The sequence below is a fragment of the Tachypleus tridentatus genome, chromosome 7 (assembly GCF_004210375.1).
Source record: "Tachypleus tridentatus isolate NWPU-2018 chromosome 7, ASM421037v1, whole genome shotgun sequence".
NCBI classification, from domain to species: domain Eukaryota; kingdom Metazoa; phylum Arthropoda; class Merostomata; order Xiphosura; family Limulidae; genus Tachypleus; species Tachypleus tridentatus.
The window spans coordinates 79,143,515-79,162,269 of NC_134831.1; the positions used below are offsets into that span (position 1 = coordinate 79,143,515).

At 33.7% G+C, this 18,755-nt stretch overlaps 1 protein-coding gene across 3 annotated transcripts in view; it reads right to left on the reverse strand.

Annotated features, from left to right (window-relative positions):
* The window catches only part of LOC143256048 (STAM-binding protein), a 38,409-nt gene extending 22,250 nt beyond the window's left edge, over window positions 1-16,159 (reverse strand). Inside the window, exons 1-3 of one of the 3 annotated variants that reach the window (XM_076512677.1) lie at window positions 16,033-16,159; window positions 14,551-14,705; window positions 7,775-7,997 (exon numbers count right to left, since the gene is read on the reverse strand). In XM_076512677.1, the coding sequence (XP_076368792.1) occupies window positions 7,775-7,986 (212 nt within the window). In that variant the 5' untranslated portion in view covers window positions 7,987-7,997; window positions 14,551-14,705; window positions 16,033-16,159. Of the gene's footprint in view, window positions 1-7,774; window positions 7,998-14,550; window positions 14,706-15,485; window positions 15,610-16,032 lie in introns of those variants that run through there. The other 2 variants (XM_076512678.1, XM_076512679.1) reach the window with 2 other exon arrangements.
* Window positions 16,160-18,755: the final 2,596 nt, after the last annotated feature.

Sequence of the window (18,755 nt, forward strand, 5' to 3'; positions counted from 1 at the left end):
CATGCTATTCTTTATTATTATAAAAATAACTAAAATGTAAAAGAAAACTTTAGGTTAAACAAAGTAAACACACAACTCTTATAAAATGTCTGTTATGAAATTCAACACCATAATGTGAACTGCTCCTGATTTACAATTTACACTGCACAAATTTGGTACACATGGTTCAAATGGTAATAAAACCAGTATATATACTGTTACAACCTTTAAAGTGTTTAGGATAAACAATTGTGGTTTTCTTGTTATATTTTACAATCATTCCAGAAACAAAATAGGGGAATTTAAAATTTCCTAATTTGTATGGTGGATACAAGATTAACTAAATCAAACAACCTCATATAGAGTTAAATATTATTCTCCAAAAGCAATACACAATCTTGTCTATTGTACAACAACATTTTCATATTCCTCAAGTGACACATATTTCAGAGACTAATGATAACAAGTATGTTGAACTTAGAATTCAAGATTGGTTGGCCTGGTGTTTTTAGTGCAAAGAAACTAGGTTGTCTACACCAAACATCTGGTGAAAAGTTAAAATTAAAGTAAAATTAGTAAAATTTATAAAAGGAAATTAAGTTAAGACAAGTTTAATTTTTGAATTAAAAACATAAATAGCATTAAATCCAATTTTACATCTAGTCTACAGTGGTAAGAGAAAAACTACAATAATACAAGTTCTAAAGGACTTTCTGTAGCATAACTGGAATTATCCTAACTCACCAGGAAGACTTAACAGGTAAGTTCAATTACAACCATCAGTCACATGAAGATGGCCTTTCCTGTCCTGATTGAGTTATTTACATTATGGCCATTTTATAATTTCAAATTGAACTAGATGAACTTTGATTCTTAAAAGGGAATCATGTTAAAAGTGTTCTAATGTATAAATTAAAAACTTAAATAGCATTAAACAGATTAATGGCCTTTAAAAATCTAAAAACATTTCCAAGGTGGACAGTGCCACCACCACCAATAACACCAGCCAAAGGTTTACAGATAAACCCATAGACAGCACATCTATAAAATAATACTGTCATTGAGAGTTGTAACGACAGCAAGATAGTAAAACGTGGCTTATTGTGACCTGAGTGTTACACAGACAACACATTGGTGCATCAGTCCCAGATAAAAGAAAATGATGAGTTAAAAAACTGGGATCAATACATAGTTACTTAAGACAACTTCCTCTTTCTGATCCTTATGAAAGCAAGAATGCCAAAGTTCAATATAGGGTTTTATATGGAAAAGCTTGTTTTCATGTTGCTCACTCCAAGTCAACTACCAACTAGCACGGAGTCAAGCCTTGAATATAGTACCATAGTCCATGTATGGAACAGGCACAGCAGTGATAGTGCCAGATCAGACAGATTTAGCTGCAGTGTCAGTGAACTCATTCCCTCAAATACCAACATGGCCTGGTATGTATCCAGAAAAACTGGATAGAAGTAGATGTGAAAGAGAAATGGGCCAGTTGGTTTCAAATATCGATGAGAACAGGGTGTGAACTAATGTGAAGAGATTCCAGGATCAGCAAAGAAATGAGAAAGTCAGTATAAATAGTGCAATGTGAGAGTGCTTAGATTCTATGTAAGCCAGGGCAAGAGAAATGGCATACAGTTTAGCAGTGAACACAGAAGCTGTAGAGGGGATTCTGAGCTCAACCACTGAACCAGAACAAACCATGGCAGAGCCCACACAGTCACGTGATTGAGCCATCTATATATAAATAGGAATAGAAGAATGGTTCAAAATATGTTCAGCAAGTAACAGACAGTATTTCCAATCAGGAGTGCCTGCTTTTCTCAGATGACTTAAAGATAGGTCACATTTGGGGACTGTAAGAAGCCACTGTAGAATGGGCTGACCAGTGGATACAGCAATGTTATCCAACAGACCCAATTCATCCAACTGCACCTGGATATGAAAGCCAAAAGGAATAACAGCAGATTGTCTGTTCTGAAAAAGCATGGCACACCATGGAAGGAAAACACAACCCTAGGTGGGATGCTTTGGTAAGGAACAGTTTTGAAGCATATAGTAAAGACAGTTGCAAACAGTTGAAGTGCAAAAAAGGTTCATGAGACTGTACAAGCTCTGAACTGAAGAAGTGCAGAAAACCCTGGTGTAGAGCCAAAATCCTTGATGATGAATGGGGTCCAGCATCTTTAAGGCCAAGGTCCTGGCAGAGTCATAGACCAGTGATCCATAGTAGAGTTTCGATCAAATAAGAGCATGATACATCTTTAGCATAGAACATCAATCTGCTCCCCAAGTGGTGAAAGAGAGAATGCAGAGGATGTTCAGTGTTCTTGTACATTTGACCTGTGGCTGCTTGATGTGTAGTATAAATGGCAGCTTGCAGTCAAAGATAAGCCCTGAAAATTTTGTCTCAGGGACCACAGGCAGCACAACTTCACATATACGAAGTTCAGGGTCAGGGTGAATACCCTAATGGCAAGAAAAGTGCATACAAACAGTTTCAGAAAAGAAAGAAGTTAAAACAAAAAACAGCCCTGAGAGACTTGAAGATCCTATAGAAAAGAATGGGAAAGTGTCAAATCCACACAAACTTGGAATAATCGTCTGTCCATTAAACAATTAATAGAAATGGGCAAATTGCCATACATTCCCATTGTATAAGACTTTTTAATGTCAAAGAATATTGATACAAGTTATCATTTGAGAAAGGCTTCTCTGATTGATGTTTCAAGTGGAATTGGGTGGTCCATGGTGGAGTGTTGTCATCAGAACCCACACTGGGTAGGTGAGAGGAGGTTGTTTGATTTGAAGAACCAAAAAAGATGAGCAACCTCAGAGTAAAACCAACCTCTAAGGTTTTACACAGACAACTCTTCAAAGCAATTGGACAGTAGTTTAAAGGAATCTTAGGATCCTTCCAAAGCTTATAGAAAGGTAGGACAACAGCTTGGTGCCAGGCATCAGGAAAACATTCTCCTGCCAAATCAGGTTAAAATCAGAAGAATAGCAAGAGAAGCAGGTGATAGATGGCACAGCATTTCATAGTGTACATGATCAGGTCCAACTGATGAAGGGCCAGTTTGATTTCCACCAGTGTAAAGGGATGATTATAGTCATACAGACAATCAGCTCGAAGGAAAAGAGGTGATTGCCCTTCAAGTTTTGATGGCTAAGAAGGTGGAGGAAGAAGCAGAAGTGCTAGATACCTGGCAGAAGCTTTCACCTAGAGTATTGGCAATGCTCTGGATATCAGCTACTTCATGGCCATCAGAGAGCACAATCAAGAGGGGGACAGAATTATATTGCCCACTGACCTTTCAAGTCTTGTCCCATATGACTTTGGAACTGTGGGAGAAGATATGCTAGTTGTGAACTTAGTCCACGAGTCCTTTTGGCTTTGACATATTACCCACTGAGCATGTGTACAGGCCTACTGAAAAGTGATGCGGTGCGAGAGTGTGAGATACCTATGAAAAGTATCCCACGCCAGTTTTTGAGCCTTCCATGCCATGTGGCAGGCAGGATTACACCATGGACAAGGATATCATGGAAAATGGGTTGAGGTTTTAGGAATACCTTGAGCAGCTGCCTGTATAGTCATTTACTGCTGCCACACAGTAACTGAGACTTACAGGCAATGGCAGGATCAAGTTCTGTAAGAGCAGTGAAAGAGAGTCAATTTGCTTGATCCAGCTTCCACCGGGACACTTGGGTCGGGTAGCATCAACCACGGCCAGTCTCTCTCAATATTATAGGAAAATGATCATTGTCTCGTGAGTTACTGTCAATCCTCTATAAGAGGTGAGAGAATAATGAGGGGGGAACAAACTGAGAGACCAACAGCACTAAAGGGCAGACTAGGTGCATGAAAATAAGTATAGGAAACACTATTGAAAAGAAATGATGTGATCAGAGAGCACACACTCTACAGAGTGACCCCTCCCATCAATATCAGCATTTCCCCAGAGGGGATGATGTCAATTAAAGTTCCCCAGGATTGACAAGGGAGTCAGCAACTGTTCAATAAGAGTATTACAATCTTATTGATCCCAGGTCTCTCCAAGCAACAGGTAAAGAGAACAAACAGTGATGGTACAACCCAAAGAAACACGGATGGCTACAGCCTCAAAGGGTGCATTGAGTGGCAATGACAGGGTGGGTACATGCTAATCAACTAACAGTGCCACCCCTCTATGCACTTGTCCATCGCACAGCCTGTCATTTCTGTACAAAGAACACTGTCAAAAGGTGACTGTATCTACAGATTTCAGAAATGTTTCCTGTAAGGAAAAACATACAGGATGGTAGGAAGCAATCAGTGCTTTGATGTCATCCAGATTGGAACATAAACCTTGACAGTTCCACTGTATAAAGGTGGCCATTTTTATTTACATGTAGGCGAATTGTGTAAAGAACCTTTCTGTATACGACCACATATTTTTTCTTTACTATCCTTATTTGAGGGAGGTCTATCGACCTCTATGGATCCTGCCCTGGGTCGATTGGGCAGGTCTTTGCTGTTCGAAGGGGATTCCAATGACTGAGGACGTGAACGATTTATAGTTTTGCATCTTGGGGTGGGAGAAGAAGATGTATCCAAGGAAATGCCTGGAACCTGGAACCAAAGAAGTGGATCTTGGGATTTGCTGGAATGTATGTTAGGAACAGAGATGGTTGCTGAAGTTGATTCAATTGTTTTAACCATGGATGTCAAAAGACTTTTCATTTGGTTTGAGAACAATTCTTTTGTAGGCACAGATATCTTTCTGCATTTCTACTGTAATAGTGGAATGAACTGCAGCAGCATTTGTCTGAGATGAAGTGGTGGACAGCAATTTTCATGCTTCAGGGTAAGTAATGTTTTGAATCACTTTCAAATGCTGCACCACTTTTTCTTCCAACCATTTAGGGCAAGAATGAAAGTAGGATGGGTGACAGACATTGCAATCGATGCAATGAGGGTCCACTTCACACTCATAGGCATCATGGTCCTTGCCACTGCAACGAGCACACGTCAAGAAATCACAACATGATGTCTTCGAGTGACTGAACTATCGACACTGAAAACATCTGAGAGGGTTTGGAATGTATGGCCATATCTTGATGATAGCAGGTGGATGCAGTGATGTAAATGTCAGAATAAGGACATTCATTGGCATCATAATTTCATCTTTGCGAGTGGAAATATGCCTCACTGCAGAAACTCCTTGGGTGGAGAATCCAGCAAGAATCTCCAACTCTGGGATGTTCTTCAAATCCTTCTCAACAATAACTCCTCATGATGAATTCAAAGTAGCATGAGGCATAACCTCAATAGATATATCCCCAATTGCCTTTGAATGCAAAAGGAGTTCATTGTGTTGAGATGTGGATGTTTCAACCAATATGTTACCAGAAAAAGCTTCTTTACTGACTTTGGAGAGCCAGCAAGTCCCTCTAGTCCCTTCTCAACGAAAAAGGGAAACATCTGTCCTAAAGGTTTGTCTGAAAAAGAATGTAGTATAAGAAAATGAGCTACAGGTGTTACAGATGTTGAAGATTCCTGATCAGATTTTTTAAGAAATGGTCATTTACCTATCGACTGGTTTTTCAATATTCAAGTTTTTATTTGGAGAATCCACCCACCATGGAGCTCTGTGAGGGGATGCACTACAATGCTAAACAAGGACACTGCAGTAATGCCAGGGTTTCATGAACACTATACCCAAACACCAGCATCAGATACAATGTCCACAACACCTGTTGAGAACATCCAACACTAGTGCTTGGTTGACCCTAGCCCAAGTAGACCAGCCAATTGACCCTAGGGGTACCACTTGTAAGGCCACCTATCTACAGGAATTCAAGGCCAAAGTGGTGTGGTAGGGTTGGACCCCTCAACTACCAGGATCCTCTCCTCTCCTTCATGAGTCACCACACACAGCAAACACATGGGTGGATGTTTAGATCCCAGAGGAGGTAAACTGAAAGAACAGAACCTTTCCTGGGTGGTCCCTCACCATGTACAGGAATCCACATTGAAGAGAGAAATCAAGGGTTCTTTATTTTCTGCTTGAAAATAATTTGCAAGATTTCAGTTGAGTACATGGTACATAAGCAGCTTCTTACAATAACTTGTTTATAAAGAACATGTTAATTAGATCAAAACAGATCATTAGGGAAAATTAGAAATGAATTAGTCACTTTCAAGTTATGATGCCTTAAAACAAGAGATTTTCAGGTGTTTTTGTGAAATCTGTTTATTTTATCCTCTTGCATGCTGTCCTACTTTAACACTTCCTTAGGGTAAGTAATATATAGCATACATTACAAACAAGTTTTTCATTGAGCACAAAAGTGCACTTATCTTTAACACCAATAAAAAATTATAAAAAGGGAAAGAACATGCAGTGTAAATTGTAATGTTTTTCATTAACACTGAAGTGATTTTCTTTTTCCTCTTTGGAGTTTCACATTTTACATATGGAACCCTTAAAAAAATGGTGAAAGACCAGCACCCTTCACTGAGGGACTGAAGTGGGATCTCTGACCCTATAATCTGGACAAGCTATTAATATTGCAGCCAAGACATGCAGACATGTGCTCTATAAAAACCAACTCCAACTGCAAGTAAACAGTGTCATACATTAAGCAACCAGAAATACAAAGAGAAAGTTAGCAATTCAATGAAACCAAACCCCCCTACTGTAATAGGATGAAGAAGTAGAGCATACTGAACTAAGCATTACAAGGTTGCATCATTGCCTCAACCCAACTGATATTAAGAGTAGAAAATACAACTCAAACTGTAAATATAGGGAAGACACATCCTGCATCCAAATTATGAGGAGAATGTGAAACATTTTCCCAACAGGGTACATACATATGTAAAAACAGCTTGTTTGGGTTGAGAAAATATTTTTATGTTGAGGAGCAAACAACGTTTCGACCTTCTTCAGTCATTGTCAGTTTCATACATTTTGCTGTCAGTATTATGAGACAGGCAAATTTACCAAGCTCAATCACAGGAGCAGAGAAGGAAACCTCTTGCAAGCAGAATTAACAAGGGGTTGAGCTCTGCTGTGCTCATCTGTAAAAACAGGGTAGAGTCACTCTGATCCCACATTGTGTCTGAGCCATGACAGTAGTGGCTCTTGTTGCCTTAAAGTCCCATACAGTTGCATGTGCCTAAAACTGTGTTGATAAATTTATAAAATATGAGTACATACAAAGTAGCTGTATCCTTGCTACCTAATTAAATAATAAAACAATTATAAGTGTATTTTGTTATTCCATCAAAATTAAAAACAATCAAATATTAGAATTCTAATTATTCTTGTATTTAACTGCTGAAAACAAAGCTTTACACTTCTTTCACTAGGCCTACTATATTAAAAAAAAAACAACTCCAAATCCCAATTTATAGATTACTTAAACAATGGTTTAATGTAGAGGTTCACTATAGAGCAAACAGATATCCATATTCTGTCATTTTTTATTTTAACACTACTTAAACAGAATTTTACTACTAATTTTCAACTGCTAAACAGCAGCTTTAACATATATTTTGTACCTCACAAGCAATATCAACATTTTAAAAATATAAAATAAATAAATAAATGCATTTTCTTCAAGTTTCAGGTTTGAAATGTAATATAGGGTTTTTCAAATTAACTAGAACTAAACTAGACTTAAAATGCACTGACAAGTGACTATAATCTCAGTTCTAATTATTTTTTTCATATTTAACAAGATGTACTAAGCAAGAGTGTTCAGTTAGGTTTACAAAGGTTTTACAATAAAAAGTACTTACGTAATGTATTTTGTATAAAGTATGAATGCATTTTCCAGATTTTGCTCATCCATATACACCTTTGCCATTCTAACCATCTCGTTTCCAGAACGAAAATAACGATGAGGAGGAATGTTAGGATCCACAACTACTGAGCTCCCCACTTCACCAAGTTGTCTTACACGAGTTTGGGGATCTGGAGTCAGTTCACTTGAATCCTTTATGGAAGGCATGCTTTACGAATCTTGAAAGAAAAAGTTTTATTTAACACAACTATCTGCTACCAAATACCGTGAAACAAGAAAACCTTTAATATTGGATACAAACTCATACTTGCTTGCTTGAATAACTTTATACTGTATTGTATACTGCTAACCAATGATTTTTTTCTCAAGTACTTTATGTGCTTTCAGAAATCTTTTTACATTTCAATATGTAAAAATAAAATAGATGACAGGAAATCATTTTGCACATCAAGGCCACTACTTTTACATTTTGAACAATCGACTTTGCTTAATACAGTTTCTCATCTGCAAAGCTACCTAAACTGTTTAAACTATTTCAAACAACCAGCCTATATAAAATCTATGTCTGTGAACAAGCTTTCAAGGCCTGCAAAGTTATAATGCTTACAAAAAACTCTAGATTGGTGCACAAACTTGAAGTCTGCACATATTACCTTAAACAAAGATCTAAAATTCACTACTTTAACTCCTTGTATTACCAGAGTTTGAAATACCGTGAATCCCACATTATTAACCTAGGGTTAGTTTAGTTCTGCTTACCACAAAGAATGTGTGAAATCTAACTTTGTATTTATTTAAATTTACAAATATTTGACACTTTTTCTAGTGTGTCAATGAAGTTTTTGTGTATAATCAGTAGCATGTTTCTCAACAACCCATTAGTTCACCACAGTAATATACAAATGTGTACGTGAGGTCCAAATACTAATTTCTAAATTAAAGTTTCCAATTATTTGGTTTTGGTTTTAAAAACATTAATTTACAAGAGTTATTTTTAATGCAACACTTTATTAAAACTAGATGAAACAGTTGTGTTTGGGTGAAATGACTGACCTCCTTACAGAACTCTTGATTTTTTTCCCCAAATGTGATAGAAAATGACAATGTTCCAAATGTCCAACTCCAGTATGATTGTTTTTGTTTTTCCTATATGTAGATTGAATAACAATCTTGCACAGGAATCTTGCATTTTTTATATTCGTTGAATTAAATCACACTTTCAATGTCAGGAATACCAGTGAATCTCATACAAACTAGTTAACTTTTTATATAACAAACAACAGTAAAATGTATTAAGTTTAAATTATAATACCATAAATAGACAGACATATATAACTGCAATAAGTAGCTTTATTATTATTATTATTATTATAGTAATATAAAGTTGAACTAGCAGAAGTTCAGTTTAGGATAGTACATTTCTCATTCCAGCTAGGCTGTGGCAAGTACTTTAAATTTTTTTTACACTTTATTTTTGTTGGATTTCACACAACACTACATGAAGGCTATCTATTAACTGAACTTAAATTGTAGGTAATAAACTAAAGGGAATGCAGCTATGATACATGGAATCTCAACTACATAATCCATTTCAGCACTACAAACAATTGCACAGGGATATTTCTTAACAAGGTTTAAAACTTAATTCAAACTACCTATTTCTATGTTCTACCTAGTTCTATGTTCCAGTCAAAATACATTTAAGTCTTCAAGCTTGAATTTATGACAATATGCAATCATGGAGATACAAAGACCGTGAAACAGGTTATTTCACTTAAAAAAAATAATTTCATATAAGCAAAGAAGCTTAATTCAAAACTATAGATTTGTAATAGGTGGAGTTATAACAACATATCATTTGAGAGACAAAGAAAATACCCCTTCACCCATCATGTCTGTCCCATCCATTTCCTTATATCTAATCCCAACTATAAACACTTAAAGCCTCTCCTGATCTCTCCCAGTTGTACTGTGTTGAACATGTGAAAAACTATTCCAAAGGCTCATTATCTCTATTTGAAAAAATAAAGTTGCCTAATTTCCAGATTACAACTACCCTAACATATCATGTCCCTTAGTCCTACCACTTTTACTATTCAACACAAAAAAACATTATTCAGTGTTATCTATTCCTTTTATTATTTTTGAACACTTCCATCAGTTTCCTCTAACCCTTTTTTTCTCAAAAGAAAATTTTAAGGACCTTAAGCCATCCCCATATGGCAGTCTCTTCATCCCATGAATAACTACAAAAATCATTTACACTCCATATCCTTTTTAAAATAAAAATCCCAAGAAAAGAACACAATATTCTGAAACCTAACATTCTACTTGTACAAAGAAGCAACAACTACTTCCAACTTATATTCAGTATTCCTATAAATACAACCCAAAATCCTATTTGCTTTTCCATTTGCAACACCATACTGCCTGGAAAGCTTAAGAGCCTGGTTGACCATAACAGCACAACATCCTTTTTCTTCCATACCACTACTGGGTAGATCTCTGTCCAGGTGGTAATAAAATTAAGATAGTCCAAATGAATCACTTTACACTTAACATGAATAAATACCATTTGCCATTTATTTTCATAACTATCAAATCACTTTGTAAAACAACAGCATCCTTTCCATAACCAACTACACTCAAACATATCTACAAACTTGACCAATCTGTTGATAATTCTTTTATCAGTATCCATAATGTATATCAGAAATGAATAAAAAAGAATATGGAACCTAAATATGTATCTGCTTACATTAATATTTGATATAAAAGTCCTCTGCTCTCTTTAAAGTAAGATAACTGATCAGAAATCTCTCATAATTTATTGATGTTGATTCATAGAGTACTCATCAACTTCCTTATAGCACATCACACAACATCACATGTTAATTACCTCTTTACTCATATAGACCAAACAGTTATACCCTAAATAGCACTATGATACAAAATCTGAACAGGCCAAGGAAAGAGTTATTTTAGGTTTTTGCTACGCTGGTCATATGCTTAGGGTCATTACTCTGCTGAAATATAAAATCTGTGAAAAATTATGCATATTTTTAATGAAGTGTTGTAGTGCATTAGAATCTCTATGTACATTTAGGTCAATAACATCAGATTTTACTAAATCTCCACTACCATTAGATTAGATGCATAGTTTCTTTGTAGCTCTTGTTACTATGGTAATGGTGCTATCTCAGTTCCTTTTTATCTCTAATATGCTGCCATTAACTGTTATTGAATAATTCAAACTCACATTCATTAGTAAACAATATCTCTATTAGGCCTATTCATCCCCTTATTTTCCTTTCACTACCCATTTCAATCTTTTATTTGTATCTCCACAGATAAGGGCGGCATGAACCTACATTTCAATGAATAAACAATGAGCCAAGTTATTTTTTGCTGTCTTTGAAATGACTTGGACACCTGTATTTGAAGACAGGTTATTGGCCAGATCTCTAATGGAATCTCTTATCTTACAAAGAGCATACTTTTAAGCACATTAAAATATCTTGCATGCAGCACTATAGCATCTCTAGGATGGCAAACATATATACTGTACATGGTTTATTCTACTGTTTTTTTCTTGTATACATCTAACTTCCACAATTACTTCAACCACTGTATTAAATTAAACAATTCATTCTACATCCATTCAAAATTTCAACATCCTCCCAATATTAAGAACACTAAAATGGAGCAATGTATTACAAAAGTGGCTCCACTAGTCTTATATTATGAGCAAATAACAACCATTAATATAAAACTTCTATACATAAACTTACACCATAGTCTTTATAGAAAAACGTATTATCTACATTACAAGTTCTGAGACATCAAGATGCCTTCTGACCCATCAATGGATATCCTGACATCCAATCATCCTCAATTAACTTTATAAAAACCAGCATAGGCAAGTTAGGGAAGTAATATAAAAAATGTGTATTTTTCTAGATGACTTTTGACAGCAGCTTATGAAACTAACAGGTTTAAATTTCCAAATCATCTACTGGCTCATCCTTTATCAAATTAAGAACTTTGTTAGTAATCTTCTAATAAAAGAGGAGTTTTCCTTCCAGCTTATTTTCAAAGATATGTTAGATCTTACTCTTAGTATGGAATAGAATAGTTAGCTATTTAGTTTTGTAAAAGTATTCACATACAGGCAACCACAAGATCAAAACTTTATGATCCAATTATAATCTAACGATTTTCCTTTGTAAGTTTTATTTGGTGTTTATCCATATAGTTTTTTTAATTGTGAAATCTCATTTTATGTGATAAATTTTGACCTTTTGAGAAGGTTTTTTTACAACAAGTTCATTAGTTCACTGGATACAATGTGATTACCAAGTCATCTAGAAGGGAGGGGGAACAGACTGGTTACTTTTAAGCCTTTCTTGTTCACTATTTATAAACTAATTAAAAGAAAATCCATTGTAGCAGGTGGAACATGAACATATGGTTTGTTTTTTTTATGCTTTTCCTTGGTTTGTTTTAAACTTCAAGTTTTATGTTTTATAAATAAGAGAAACCGGTGTGGTAAATGTGGTGGACTTGTAAACTACACCGCAATTGGGTTTACGATACTTAAATGTTATAAACTCTTGATAATTTTGGCCACACTGTTTTCTTATATGTACTAAACTAGTACAAACAATACAAACTTCTTAAAGTATTTTTATATATTCCTTAATAAAACTTCACAATTTAGCCATATGTAAAACATGAAACATTAGTTCAAATTCCAAACTATTTATGCACTAAGTATGATTTTATTTTTTAAATAAGATCATATACCAAAATAATGATAATTAAAATTTAATAAAAGAAATACCAGTGATGTTCAAAACTCGAGTGTACTCTTGGCCAAAGTTGTTTAATGTTAACAGTGTAAGTTGACTTACCATAGAGGAATATTTTTTGCAACTCATTTTAACAAAGAACTTACTTTCAGATTACATGACAATATGGACAACTTTGTTACTCCTTATATCTTTATTGCTTTATAAAGCACTATATTACCTCAATAAAATGACATTAACATTACAAGATAGAGAACCTACCTGCTTGACAAAGTTTAATTGCTTTTAAGAGAAAAATAACTGGCATTAGTGGCTGAACATTGCAGCTACCAATAAGCTTTATTCAAATGTTATGAAGTAAGTTAACAAGTGTTGAAATGCTGAGTTAAAACTCAGTCAAAATACTTGTGATGGATTTTACTCAGTTAAGACTATTTTATTATTACCATTTCTTTGGATTTAACAGTATTACTTAGGTAGCAAGTGTTGTTTTTTTTAACGAGATCACGCAAAATGAACTAGATTTGAAATTAGGCATTATGTTATGGTATGTACACCCCTAATCTATTTTTCATGCTATGAGTTCACATTTACATGGTTTTACCCTTCAGTCATCATCTTAGAAATTAAAATATTTCTATTGAAGATATTAAATTATTTGAAATAACTCCATCATTAATACTTTTCTTGCTAAAAGATACCAATTTTCTCAAAGCATAGGTCAAATTGTGAAAATTAGGTCCAATACTGTTAACACATATAGAGATATAGAAATTTAAAAAAGAACATACTTTGATAAGAGAAGTAAAAATATTTTGGAAAAAAAAACACTAAGTTCAACTCTTCATACAACAGTAAGCCCTCTCATCAGTATCTAGCAATGGTAGAAAATAAATTATTCTTGATTTTAGCTTCAGTTTTTGAATTTAAGATAAAAAAGATATTGTAACTGCTTAAAAACAGATGAGACTTCAACTGAAGTTTTAGTTCCAAAATAACAATTTTGGAAATGTTGTAAAGTGTTGTTAGTTTGCAACATTTCTGGACTTTTCAATAAAGCAAAATATTATAAAAGACTTAATTAAGACCTTTAAAGTTGTTATGGGGTTTGAACAAAATCACCTGATGGATTCTCTGTCCAACTGGTGGAAAAGTCTGGATATAAAAACTAAGTGCAATGAAACAGGATGGTCTACAAATCTTAATGTAACATCTAAGGATGACAGGCCACTTTGTTCATCAAGATTGTCCCATTCACTAAACTTTAATAAAAAGAATATACCGATAATAAAGTCTTCTCTTATTGAAATGTTCAAGTCTTCCCTTAAACTGCCTTATGCTTACTGTATCCTCTCCTTGCTTCACAAGGCAACCCATTTTAGAATCAACCATCCTGTCACCAAAATAAGGCCATCTTAGTTAAAGATGACTCCTATCCTGCCAGGATTTATATTTATCACCTAGTTCTAACTTTTCACCATTTAAGTATGAAAAATGATGCATCAATACTATAACTTTCCTTGATCTTTAACATCTCAATCAAATCTACTCTGGCTTTTTTCTACCCAAAAGAAAATGAACACAATACTCTAAAATAATCTAATCAGTGGTCTATACTATGATACAAGATTTGAATTGCATTCAATATTTTGCCTATTATTTTAAAATGGACTTATGCACACATAGCTTTTTGCAGATTATTTTAACACTTGTCATTTTGGTTAGTTATAAGATGAATCTTTGAAAATTCCATTGTTGATAAATATTTGTATCAATATGAAGAGTTACATTCAACCATACTATCTTCTAACTTTCTTGCAAGTTAGTCCTTGATGTGCCAAACAGCTATCTTACATCATATTCATGTTCAGATTGTGGGTGCTACAAGTTCCTGTACATGCATTGCATAAATAGGCTTAACACAAACTATCAAAAATATAAAATAAATTAAAAAGTACACCTTGAAATCAACAATACACAAAATGTTAATTTTTCATTTTCACAAGTTTCAGAGTGTAGATGAATTCAAAATACTCATATCCACACAACAGTGATGGTGCATACTAGAACAGCAACTAAAATGTCTGGAACCTACATCAGTAACACTTTCCTAACCTGAAAAAGTGACACCACATTAATACACTATATATACATACAATCAAGACATTTAATATTTAAAAAATAATAATAAAAGACTCAGGCATGATCAAGACAGGAAAAGGTACTTAATATCTATCTCAGCAATATGTTACAGTGGATGTAGTATTTTAAATAAATTAGTCTGTTTACTTGTTAAGTCTAATGTAACTTACTATTATGCCACGAGACAGCAGTAAATATTTTACGTAAAACAATTTATAAAAAAAATATTGATCTATTTTACAAAAAACAATCAGATTATCATGATATTTATAAATTATGAGACAGAACATCAAAAGAGACCTTTGATTCCTATCCAAACTTCCCAATGCCTTCAACAGAAACCAAAGAACTTAATACAACAATAATCTCTCATATATTTATCAACTCTTCTTTTACATTCATATAAAGGTTCTACATCTAACTAGCTATTTGTTTCAGGTATTTACCATCTTACTGATTAAAGAAAAAATTAAATTACTACATTTTTCATGTAATCAGTTTTTACATTACAATAAGCATGACTCCTACTTATATCAATGTAGAAAATTATGCCACAAGCAGGTTTAAAAGAGTTATTATTAATAATAATATTTGAATAATTATATTAAGCTTACATATTATATGCCTTAATAAATATTATTATTTTATCTTCTAACTTAAGCTATTACCTTTAACCACCTGAGTTTGATTCATCCTTCTTCTAAATTAATACGAGAGTCATTCGATATTAATAATGTGAAATGATAAACTCACCGTAATTCTGTAGTATCATTGGTAGTATTACCACACGACTCATGGGCAAGTTATGCAGTGACAGCTTCAAAATTATGAAGTAGGCTTAAGTTACTTTAATAAATTATCATGCGAAAAACTTGAATCTAGCACAGCAGCAATATGGAAAAATCACATAATGTCGTAAGTTGTCTATTTATTGAAGAAGACATTACTAATACTAAATTCCTGATGCTAGTTTAATAACAATACTGTCTCGTAAATTAATGTAATATTAATAAAGCCATAAAATTAAAAGGGTCGAACAAGAGCAAGAAGTGATGGGTGTAACGCTATAACACAATAAAAAGTTGAAATGCTAATATTAAAGTAACTCACAAAAAATGGTAAGAAAAGAAAGAAATTAATTATAACTAATAACAGTTGAACTTAGTGGTAGTAGTATTACAAATAATAGTTTGAGCATATGTCATTTTACAGCGAAGTTATCCTACTTAAAAATTTTAATGTGAAACATAAGCATTTAATGAAAGCTAAACAGACATTAGTAAATATGAAAATAACTTACTAAATGATGGAAAAACTGAACTTATGAGATACACACTCAACAGAAACACCTCACTTCAAATGTTAATATTAGCGTTAGTCATCAACATCAGTATATACATATATACATAAATGGCTTATCTTGCCATCTAGTGGTAAATGTTAATCAAATTAATTTGGTTAAAGTCAACAAGTACTTTAACGTAAATACACAAAACATTTTGTGGAATCGACAATAAATCCAAGGTAATTTTCCAAGTAGAAACAAATAATTTAAAGGAGAGATTATAAATATTGTAAAAGTAAAACAGGGTTATTTTAAAATTTGTGTATGGCGTGTAACTGACGATAGAAAATAATTGCCAGATCGATTTTCTAATGTGATATGCATGCATATCGTATGTTTTATACTTGCTTCAGTCAAATGGCAATTTTAAAGTTATTTTCTTTTTTAGCTTCTAAACCATTTTAGCATAAATATTTGGTACAGAAAGTCGTTAATGTTTCTTTTTTTCTGACTGCTTTGTGTCTTTTTTTCTATTGTCTATTCTGCTCGAAAGGATATTGTTGTAACACTTGGAAACATTTTGAAATTATTGTTATATCTTTTCTGGCCGTGTTAGCATTATCTGAGCACCACAGCTAACCAATGCTCTGAAACAACATAAATCACAAAATGACACTGCTGAATGGACAAAGAAACTGAGCATACCTGTAGAATTGAGGCAAACTTTCTTAGATCGTTTCTACTTGGAGATCAATATTGTTTTATTTGAAATTCAACATGATTAATTTGAGGGAGAAGAAGCTGCAGATGCTTATCTGGTGGTCTGCAATGAATCAGATGAGAAGTCACTGGAAATGAAGAAAACTTTCAGCTCTGACAAACAGATAATACACCACCATTGGCTTCCAGAACGTCATAAATTAAAATTAGAACTGTCAGGGAGTAGCGAGATTTCTGATTGATAAGATATCATGACCCTTGCTGCATAAGCAAATGGAAGCATAATATATGCACTACATTGTAGAGTTAATACTCAATTGTCAAAAGCTAGGGCTATCAGGTCATCAAAAGGGCACTGTCTTACTTTCGAAGTCCCGTGTGGTAATGTGAGGCGATATATACATATTACCTCGTATGGTTACCAACTGCTTAACATCAGGACAGTTGCTGATCAATGCAGTCACGAAGTGAAAGAAAGAGTCACTCCTTGCTTTCCTAGCTAATGTGTGGTAGTCAGATACGATATTTATACTACACTGTAGAAGTTTCACTCGATTATTAAAGTTAAAATAATCTTGTGATTAAACAATTAGTGATTTAAGGACCTTTTAACTGTTAGTTTCTTAGCAAAGATTAGGTGAATTATGGGATATAAAACACTACCCAATATTTCAAGAAGAATACTTCAAAATCAAGCTAAGTGGTAAAACCTGGGTAGAGCATGACAATTGGTACTCTCTAGATTGTTCATTAGTCTTCATTAAAGATATGTTAGATGTATGATCTATGAAGGGGTAGTGCTTTCTGTGAGTGTATATTTGAACACAGGAATAACAGCACAATTTTCAACCTTGGTGAATAAACTTTCAACTTAAAGACATTGATTTGTTTGAATTTTGGCAATAATTAATTTTTTTGTAAAGTCTGAAATATAAACGAGTTGAGTTTCATAGTCTGTAGATGATACTATCATTTCCACCAAACTTAGCTTTCACCGGTAACTTGAATATTACCCCAAGTTGTTCAGATAGTAGCCAAAAGTAAGCTGTATAAATTACTAGAGTACATAACGAAGCATAATAGTAACATATGTATATAACAATAAATGTATGCAAAGAAATGCACCTGTGTGGACTACACACACCGTAGAAACATTGCATAAACTTCATTTGTGAGCATTTAAAAAACACATTAACACATATGAATCAATTACCCAAAATGCATGATAGTAAATAAGAAGAAAACAGGAAGAAGACAATGTTGACATGGAAACCACAGATTTAATTTCAACTTTATATAAAGAGCATGAATAATAATAACTTCAAATTATGATTGTGTATCAATAGCGATTTAACGAGTTTAATGTTGTTGTTTGTTGTTTTGAATTAAGCACAAAGATACAGAATGGGTTATCTGTGCTCTGCCCACCGCGGTTATCAAAACCCGGGTTTTAGCGTTGTAAGTCCGCAGACATACCGCTGAGTCACTGGGGAACACGAGTTTAATCATTTTAAATGTAATTACTTTACTTTCAACTACAGGAAAATATGCTTTTACATTTTGGTTACGTTATACCAGACATAATAATTTCCCTTTATTTACTTTCAAATTCCACGGTTCTACAAAGAAGGCAGTATAACAGAAACATAATTATTTATTTTTGTCATCGAACCACATTTTGAAAATAGATTATAATTGGTAATGCAATACATAATAGAAGTTGAAATAAATAAATAATATTGTATTAGTAATATTTACTGTAACTTTGATTTGTTAAGATAAAATTATTAATGACTACACTTCACTAACATAATCTATTTAACACCAATTACTGCGTTGTCCATGTAATTAGTAATTTAAATAGCGTCTAGCCCTCTACTATATTTGTTCTATTCCAAATGCTCTACTGAACCTGGGTATTAGGTGAAAGGCCTCTTCGGTACTGGCTTTGACATTTATAACAAGGCTGACATTTTATTAAATGTTTTCTGTTGTCATACATAAGTTATACGTTTTAT